Here is a 10,000-nt window from a genome sequence, read left to right as displayed (position 1 = left end):
ACAAGCAGGTCTGCACATATGTTGACCTGTGAGATCGGAAAAAATAACCCACCTTTACCCACCAGGCGCCGTTATCGAGATTCGAACCCGGGACCCTCAGAGTGAAAGTCCAACGCTTTAACCACTCGGCTATTGCGGCCGTCAAAACTGAAACGAAAGCTTTGATTTTTTTTCTGAAAGTTGTGTCGCCCAAGGGGTGCGCATGAATTTCTGAGCAGGACGTGCGACCTATTTTGTGTAACGATCCATGTCCGGTAAACTATCATTGTTTTGTTCAAGAACCTGCCCACTGATTGTACAAAGTGTACAAGATTGATAGAGAAGAAGGGAAAAGTATGATTGGTTTATATGACTTGTCCTCTCCCATTATTTCTTATGAATGTGTTTTGCACGATGCGCAGCTTAATAAGGATTCATTGCCCCTTCATTGGTACTCGGCTTTTCGGTGTACATGAATTGCTAAAAGGACGTTCATTCAGGGTCTGCGTATTCATGACGTCTTTAAGAGATTTTGAACCTCAATGATGAAGACCAACTGTATGCAAAAAAAAAGTGTCTTCTTTTGGGCCAGCTTCCCAAGTTAGAAAATGTTGGTTTTTTGTCTTTTGTCTCGATAATATCGAATCATATAATCTTGGGTTGGGTTGTGATGGAAACAGATGATAACGGAAAAAAGGTAAACATCTCTTCAGTCAAAAATTTCGAAAATAACTGCTCAAATGCTGCAAGACTTTGCGGGATGCGAAGAACAGATATGACGTGAAATCAAACCGCTTACGTAGACTTGTCTGGCTCCCTCCGTAGCTGACTATTTTGCATGTGCTGACGTCAACAGCCATGGTGGCGCTGTCGAACAAGATGGCGTCCTTCGTGGGACAGCTGGTAGAGGAGAAGTCAGTGCTCAGTTTCACCGTGGACGTTCCATCTTTATTCTTCACTGTTGCACCTGAACAGACACAGTGTCTTCGTTACGAAAGAATCGTATTACCCATACAGAATACAGATTACTTTATTAATTCAATAAGAGAAATTCATGTGTGGTGTATGCTACACAAACGATGCACGAAAATAACAGTAATTCAATGTGATTACATAAAATACATAAAATGCTGAAATGCTGAGTTGATGTGGACCTTTTGGACAATGATCATAATCATACACATGTAATGATTACATACTTTAAGTCATTCATCATGATTACATAAAGAACATGAAACGCGTAAGTACAAAGTTAATGCCAATTAATCTCATACAATAATCACAAAGCAACGAAGCGAAAAGCATAGTAAGAGAAGAGATGAAAATATCATACCATAATTAAAACAACGATGTACATGATTAAAACCAGCTGTTATTCAACAGTATTTAAAATCAACTTACCAAGTCAAGAGAATGGCAGAAAATGGTAAGTGTGCACAATCTCTCTCTCTCTCTCTCTCTCTCTCTCTCTCTCGATATATATATATATATCTTGTGTATACGCCTGTCTTACGCATTACTGAGCACATTGATGCAGCATTTGTTCATGTGTAGCTCAGTTACTTGGACGATTTGATTACAAAATTGTTTCAAGAGGTTTTGATGAACACTTTAAATCGGAAGATATTTTTGTGGAATGGAAAACGTGCTGAGTGTTTAAAAACATGCCTTACAAGTCGTTCTAATGATGGTTATTGTACATTTTCTCAACAGTATATCCACCAGTATATACGATTATTGCGCATTCATACCTTTCACATAATTACCGCAAAAACCGTACCTACCCCGACCCCACCACAATATGAGCACCATTTCATTAAGTAATATTTGTGTTTAATCAGTATTTTGTGCCAAACTAACATTTGTTCAAACATTACTTTCGCTGACAGAGTAGATTTCCTACTTATACAAGAGATATCAATGCAAGTAAAACAACCGTAGAATTACCTGTTCTTGGCCGCCAATGACTTTCAATCAGGACACTTAACGAAAATGAGAAAAAGAATAATCATATAGTTCTTTGCAAGGTATTCTACCGACTTTAAATAATATAGTGTTATACGTTATACGTATTTGTGTGATTTAGCCCTCTGGCAACAGTGGGAAGAGGAAGGGGTTCTTTCAGTTTCCATGTGTCTTTTGCATTGTATTTATCTCGGAGTTTGGTTTGTTTGTTGTTGTTTTTTTATCTCGGATTTTGGTTTTTAGACGCCTCGAGCTAGACAAAGTGGAAGTAACCACGTAGGACTTCCGCATGGAAGATAATCAGTGCTGTAATTTATTCACCATTATGCAGACCAAGACTGCCTGACTGTCGATGCATGTCGCTATATGAAAATGGTCCCCCGTGGGGATGCCGGGGGTCTTTCAGTACAGATAACATCCCCGCCTTCTGCAAATTATGTGCTAGAAATTTCCTCTTTTCTGTCACTCTTTTTGTTTCTGCCTTTTTTCTTTCTTCAGTGTTGTCTCCTTTTTCTGCCTTCTCAGTCCATTCCCCGTTCTTTTTTCAAGAAGCCTTAACACTTTTTTTTCACTTTTCCGCATTCTATGATGTATTATCTGTGCTGTTTGGCTCCGGCGATTAGGTAGTGAGATGTAAACACTGGGATGGGCACTAGCTGGCCATTCTGCAGTATTATTTGTCTATATGGCCTTTTTATGTATTTTTGTTTGGCTTTGAAGTATCGGGTTTTTCCTTTTTTACGATTTTCTGTAATCTGGGGATGATAAATTAAGCGGAAGGTCTGGCGTCCTCAGCATGTCCAAGTCTTATTTGCCATAAGGAGCGAAATGGTAGGGATACTTTGCCATGAACTGTGTTTTGTGGGTTTTTTTTGTTTTTGTTGTTTTTGTAGATGTGACAGTTTTGTGTTGACGCGGCTGAGCATTTGTAAGGTTTGACAGTCCTGATATGGCCCTGTGCGGTCGGCTGGACTATAAGCAACAAGAATATAGAATATGTGGAAATAGAGTGTCTAATGTCTGTGGGTCGCACGTTACCTTCAATGGCATCCCGTGCAATAGTTGCTGTGGCCGAACCATCATCACCATAGACCGTCAGTACGCTGCACAAAGTGAGGGAATGGTCAGTAAAACCAAACTGCACTATTTCCACAAATCTGAACTCAGATTGGTCAAATTACACACGCCTCTATAGCCCATCACAATGGGAGTGAGACTTTGCACAATGAACAGAGAGCAAACTTACTAAATATCATATTAGCTTCACATTGTCAACACAGTTTTGTAGTACGTCTAATACTTTAATTACACGGATACTGGTAGTTTTTTTTTTTCATCAAATATTCAATCATGTACCATCACCAGTTTATGTAAGAGATGTCTAACACAAGAAATGATATTTTCAAATTAGAACAGAAGCTGTTAAGATTTATTGGGCCCATCACAACGTTAATACTCTCATAGTTATGGAAGGACAAAACTTAATGTTGGTTATCCACCATTTTCTGTATATCAAGCAAACCTGGTACAACTGTAGCGGCGTCTTCTGATTTACATAAAATTTGGGGGGTGAGGTTGGGTGTTAATACACACTTGCAACTGATTTTGTAACTTGTTTGATGGGGTTATTTTTGCAATGCTCATGGCTGGATATTTTCAATAAATGAACGTGGATCACACAGAGACACATTTACGACACGCGTGACCGAGACGCACCAACATACACAGACACACACTCGCACCCCCACCCCCTTCCACACACACACACACACACACACACACACACACACACACACACACACACGCATACAGGGGAATACTCGAGATCCTCACTTGAATTTGTTGCTTAACTTGAGGATTTCCAACGTATCTGAGGGGAGACGCACGGTACCCCTCTGATAAAGCCCCGTGAACAGTACCCGGCTACCCACAGTGACGGCCACAGTGCCCGGGTATTTGCACCCGTTAGAGGCTGAGGAGTCCACCGCACGCCTCCTCCGTGATACTGTCATAACTGAAAAGACAAATAAAAAATTAAATGAATGAAAAAATATATAAAAGAAACGATAAGCAAAAATAGAAAGAACATGTTGGTATTGGTAGATATGTATAGGTATGGGTATGAAAGTATAGGTAAACAGGTATAGGCAGTTAGGTATAGGTAGATAGGTACAGCCAGATGAGCATAGATAGAAAGGTAGAGGTAGGTAGGTTAAGGTACGTAGTTATAGGCAGATAAGGAAACGTAGATAGGTGTAGTTAGGTAGATGCAGGTAGCTATGTATTGGTAGATAGGAATGGATAGATATGTATCGGTGAATAGGTATGGATAAATATGTATAGATAGATGTGTATAGGCAGCAGGTAGATGACAACAACAACAACAACACACACACACACACACACACACACACACACACACACACACACACACACACACACACACAAATCAGTTTATCAGCCAGTCTGTTACTAGTGGTGCCGTTGGTAGAAGCGTATGGATATAGGTAGTTGAATGGTTAATTAGTTAGTATATGGGTGGCGCACTCGGTTTATTGCTTTTTCGGCTTTATGTGGCAAACCAATAAACGCACCCCCACCCCCCAAACCCCCAAACCCCTACCGGGCTCTTTTGAAAACTGTTCTCTCGCTCAAAAAATGTTGAAAGCATTACTGCTGCTGGCACCTGCTAAATGTATATCAAAGTCAACACTGAAAACGAAGACGGCAACCATCACCACCAACAAGAACAACAACAAATCCTGAAATTCTTTACCTTCAGATCCACCCAGCAAACCTTCCAGAGTTAAATCTCCGAGTGGGTAGCCCCCAACAATACAACACAGGCAACAGAAAATGACCAGAGAACAGAGAATAGCCTTCATCTTCGCCATGGTCCTGGCGTCGGAAGAACAGGGAATTCACCGATGATTAGTTTCTTTCGAAAGTGACCGTTCCAACATTCACCAGATCGGCGATGTTAGGGCGTGGAGAAGAGGACAAAGTCACAAATCAAGACAAACGTCACTGGCGTCGTCTTTTTGTTGTGGTTTCGAACGAGGCTCGCTCACGAACTACAGTTTGAACATCAGGTGGCGTTCAGGTTGATGTTGGGCTTTCTCGTGTTGATGTTTCGTGCTTTTATGGGGGAAAAGGGCGGTAGTGATGTGTTGGAGGAGAGGGGATATGAGGACGTTATGAGACCAAACGTTTGCTCAGTTTTGCGAGGTTCTTGCGCTGCTTTAGAAAGCAATCGATAGTATGGGTTGTCCGGGGCGTTAAAACGTGACAGCACTCTGGGAAAGATCCCAGCTTCAGCTTGTCGATCCTGTATTAGAGAATGAAGAACTGACTTAAAAAAAAATCACCTGAATGTTTCGTGTCAGTTTTTGAAAGTTAAAATGTTTCACTGTGAATGTCACTAACGCATAATTACCCCCCTCCCTTCCCCTCCGCTTCAAAAACCGTTTCTTTCTAATTTGCTCTGTTTTTCTTGTTAGCTGTTGACTGTTGCTTGTTGACTATGAACACTTACTGAAACCGAACACAACAGACGTGTTGGCTGTCCCACGGTGAGCATTGTCAACCAGTCTTGACGTGCGTGCTTCAAGCTACATGACAGATAGCGGTGTGAAGTGTAAGGTTTCCATCACCAGGCCAGCAGTCAGTGAGGGGACTCGTATCTGCTTCGCTGAAAGCCACATTCCCACAGCCATAGCTCTTTCTTCCCACAACTCTTTTTTTCATTGAAGTTTTAGCATAGTTTGGTTTCTTTCTTACTTTTTGGTTTGTTTCTTGCAGAGAGTTACTACTCTTTACTAGTTGTCAATCATTTGTTCTCTGGCCTCATTATTTATTCATTTTTAGCCCTTAGATTGACCTTTGTGGAAGGCTCAGCTACAAATTGTTATGATTTTTCTTTTTCTACAGCTCTGTATTGAGGTGATTTAAAAATAATTTCGTTGCTCCTGTTGATATTTTCAATTAACTATTCATGTGGATTATGTACACCACAGACAGAATACATCAATCATTCATTCCCATTGTTCTGCATAAGTACTGGCCTGTGATATCATTGCTGTATATTCCCACGGTTTTTTCCGTCCCACAACTATTCATTCCAACTTCTCATTTTTGTCCAGAGCACGCCGTTCTTTCTCATGCTTTTACTCCGAACAGTTCCGTACACCAAGATATTAAAAGAAATAGCGAAAGTGAACTGAAATGTTTGTTGTGTACCTCTGCTTCATAAAACGAAATTCAGTTTGTTCATTCTTGAACTGCTTTAGTGTATCGGAGACAAAAGTTTTAGACACCCAAAGTATTACAGCAGTCCTGGATTAAATTAACACTTTTGTTGGCGTCAGGAAGTGAATGTTGCCATTACTTAGAATCTTGTTGTATATCTTTTGTCACGCGTTTAAAAGAAGGGTATTCGTACTGTCTCGAAGAATAGGCTTACTTACTACTGTTTGACTGATTGTGACTTTAGCATACTTCATTAAATTTTGATGTACATTCGTATCTTAGGTTATTTTCCTATTTTTATTGGATAAAATAATAGTTCATAATTAGTTATGTAGAATTTGCTTTATTTGTTCACACTTTAAAAATACTTTCATTGCATCTAAAATGTTGTTTACATGCATATATTTTTCTCGTAAATCTGCGGTGTGTGTCTTCCTTCCAAATTTTAATGACTGAATATATACAAATTATAAAACATCTATACACACTGCAGAACTATCTACCAACAGAAAAGAAAGAAAGAAAGGAATACATCGACAATGAACAAATACAAAAGCATACAAAAGAAAACAACAAAAAGTGTGAACAGGTTGAGCCCCTGTACAATACTGTTATCACATTGAAGACAATGGACACACGACATCTGTTGTCGTTCCAACACGTACAACAGACACTCCTTTGTACAACGCTAAAAGTCGCTCTTTTGCCGCTGCAGCCTTCATGACAAGATGGGAAAGAACCAGAAAATGGAGGTTGTTGAGCAGGTGGATATCAGGTGGCAGTGTTCAGTGACCCTGGCGGAAAGAAATCGCCCACGGAGCATGTCCTGCACGGGGAAGCAAGCACGTCTCGTTAACACGCGGGGGAATTCCCAGGGCCGTGTTGTCAACATGGTTTTCGCTGCAACAATCCAAAAGGTACGATGTGGTGTATGAAGCCTGTCTGTTCGAATGTTTGGCGTTAACACATTGCTTGCTCAGTTGCTCATTGAACAGGCAGAGAGAGAGAGAGACAGACAGGCAGACAGACATAGACAGAAAGACAAAGGCAGAGAGAGAGAGAGAGAGAGAGAGAGAGAGTTTCTTTGTGTCAATCATTTATCTTCTGTTTGGTTCCCCCTTGTTGAACTGTTTTTTCTCACAGCTGGATTGCATTGAATCGTATCGTATTATTCACATCATTGGATCATACCACGTCACATTGTTTCGCGTTAAACTGTATTGCATTCTATTACATGGTATCTCGTCCAACGCAATTGGTATGCAGATGCTAATTGAAGCGATGGTCCAAAACAGTTGTCGCTTTGCATCAAACTGTATCGCGTGCTGTCCTGATGCATCGTGTTACATGACGCACATCGCTGTCGTATCGCTTCTCATTGCATGGCTCTCTGTCGCATTTGTACGTGCCGTGTGGGACATGAGGGGGAAGAACAGACGTCAGCAAGCTCTGAATATGTACGTTTTACGCAATATTGGTCTGCGTCACGATCTTTGCACATTATACAAGGGAACTTTATCTAACAGGGCAGAAGCGATGCGTTTGAGTAGCACCCACCATGGCACGACGACCACCGATGCAACAACGTTGCGCGTGCTCACGACATTCTGATTGGCCAGAACTAAGAGACCACGTGAATATTTCGACACTGACGTGAAGGCCCCAGAGGTTCAGCCAGAGAAAAGAGAAGCCTGTTTAGCTCTTTTCTTTGTTGCCGAGGCAAAGGTCCCCCGAGCAGAGTGGAGTGAAAGTGAAAGTTGAGGACTTGTGTTTGGCTTCAAAAGGATCGGCGGGTGTGTGGCAATGGCAGCACGATGGCTGCTGCTGGTGATTCTGGCTCTGAAGACAGCCACCGTGAGGTCGACGGTGAAGTGCGACATTGACGACCTCTGTGCAAAGCCCTCTGTCTTTTCCAACGCTTTCGGGTGCATTTTCAGTAAGAACAGCTCATTGGATGGCAACTGTGTTTATATAAGGAGGAATTTTTGTTTAATGTCCCGTCACACATATCGATGATTGAAGACATTTTGTTAAAGTATTTATGAATACATTTGAGTATTATCGGTTAGAAGGGGTGGGAGATGTGAATGAATGGAGAGTTGGGGGAAACTGGGCAAATAATGGTGAAATGAGGGTGAAATTTGAAAAAAAAAAATCTGAATACAATTACAGGAAATTACTTAAAGGACTTCGTAAAAGAGTCGTTAAACTGACAAGCGAAATAGAGTGTTTATACAATCATGTGTCTGTATGTCTTGCGTGTCCACCTGTTGCTGTTCTAGAACTTAGAAGAGGTGATAATGAAAGAGTCCCACCTATCTCTCTTTCTTACTTTTGCCGTTGGTTACTTTTGTTTTAATTTCGATTGGATTTTGCCTTCGCGCTTTTTATTTTGTTTTGTTTTGTTTTCTTTGTTTGTTTGGGTTTTTTTGTTAGTTTTTGTTTGTTTGTTGTTGTTGTTGTTGTTGTTGCTCGGTCTGTGTGTTATGTTAGCCGTTCAGTATATCATTTACTATTGAACGTTCCTTATCCGTCCCCTATCCATATGCACATATCAAATTGATGGTATACGGAGGATTGGGAACAGACTTTCTGAGGAAGTTCCATGGGTTGTTTCTATTCATTTTCCCGTGTACTTGCTAACTGGAAGCACATAGACGCATAGGCTTGAAAATGTGCTCCTTTGGGGAGGAAAAATGATTTATCTTTTTAAAAATTTTGTATGACAATAGATCGCTTTGTTATTCTGATTATCATTCACTTTATTGTTAACCGTGCGTAAAATTTCGGTTATTTCCCGATATTCTTTTACCCATGGGGATGCTTGATTATTTATCGATAGTATTTACATCGATAGTATTTCCACCAACTCGCAAGTTGCAGTCAAAGAGTTAAACTTCCCTGAATCCGGATATCAGTCCAGACTGGATCACCACCAAAATCTGACAGTCCGGTCTTTGGCCCATAGATGACATTCAACACAAAATTTCAAAATAAACACGTCTGAAACATTTTGTTTTGGTGTTTATGCTTCACTGACAGACAGGTAAACGAACAAACCTAACTGAAAGCCCAATCTCTTTGTTATGTTTATGAATCTGTGTTCATTGCCTCTAAAACTTCTAAAACGCTGTGGTGTCAGTGGGTGGAGTAGGAGTGGGAGTTGCGAGAGATGGTGGAGGAATGTGGGCCCGTGGGTGAGGTGGTTAAAAGAAGAGGGGGGGGGGCGATTGGGTGAAGAGGTTTGAGAGTTTATGTGAGAAAGAGAACGATTTGACATTTTTGTTTCAACACTTTTTATACATTATGCTTTAATGCATGCTTTGATTGTGTTATACCTTTAAAAAAAAAATGAACGTACAACTTTTTTTTCTTTTCTTTTACGGTTACACTATCTCATGCTATCTTGTCTCCCACAAGACATTTTTTCTTGTTTTATGAGGACATTATGATAGTGATTTGATTAATTGATTGATTGGTTTGATCCTTGGCGGAGGTAAACAGACAGCTTATTCGACAACCCCGAATGAATGAAAGCTGAGATTTGCAAGACCAGTGACTCAGTTACTGCTAATTTCAGAAAGACCCCCCCACCCCCCACCCCCCTTTTTTTTAATGTGATTTCTTTTTGTTTTGAAATTCATGAGCAAACATTTATCAAATCATTTGATTTTGAAGTTGATTGAGGTAGACTTTCTTTTCGAATTAGTTATTTCAGTTTCGAGTAGTACGATGTAAATTATATATATATATATATATAAATATATATATATATATATATATATATATATTTTTGTGTGCACCGTTT

At 40.3% G+C, this 10,000-nt stretch overlaps 2 protein-coding genes across 2 annotated transcripts in view; one reads left to right on the top strand and one right to left on the bottom strand.

Annotated features, from left to right (window-relative positions):
- The window catches only part of LOC143292122 (uncharacterized), a 7,491-nt gene extending 2,574 nt beyond the window's left edge, over positions 1 to 4,917 (bottom strand). The window contains exons 1-4 of the mRNA XM_076602311.1: positions 4,721 to 4,917; positions 3,778 to 3,958; positions 2,983 to 3,047; positions 779 to 946 (exon numbers count right to left, since the gene is read on the bottom strand). Coding sequence (XP_076458426.1) covers positions 779 to 946; positions 2,983 to 3,047; positions 3,778 to 3,958; positions 4,721 to 4,838 — 532 coding nt within the window. The 5' untranslated portion in view covers positions 4,839 to 4,917. The remainder of the gene's footprint in view (positions 1 to 778; positions 947 to 2,982; positions 3,048 to 3,777; positions 3,959 to 4,720) is intronic.
- A 3,078-nt stretch (positions 4,918 to 7,995) lies between these two features.
- Positions 7,996 to 10,000, top strand: part of LOC143292203 (uncharacterized) — a 20,711-nt gene continuing 18,706 nt past the window's right edge. The window contains exon 1 of the mRNA XM_076602386.1: positions 7,996 to 8,128. Coding sequence (XP_076458501.1) covers positions 7,996 to 8,128 — 133 coding nt within the window. The remainder of the gene's footprint in view (positions 8,129 to 10,000) is intronic.

The sequence above is a fragment of the Babylonia areolata genome, chromosome 18, assembly GCF_041734735.1.
Source record: "Babylonia areolata isolate BAREFJ2019XMU chromosome 18, ASM4173473v1, whole genome shotgun sequence".
Lineage (NCBI taxonomy): Eukaryota > Metazoa > Mollusca > Gastropoda > Neogastropoda > Buccinidae > Babylonia > Babylonia areolata.
Note: the sequence above shows the minus strand (reverse complement) of the source record. Positions and strands in the feature narration are given on the sequence as shown.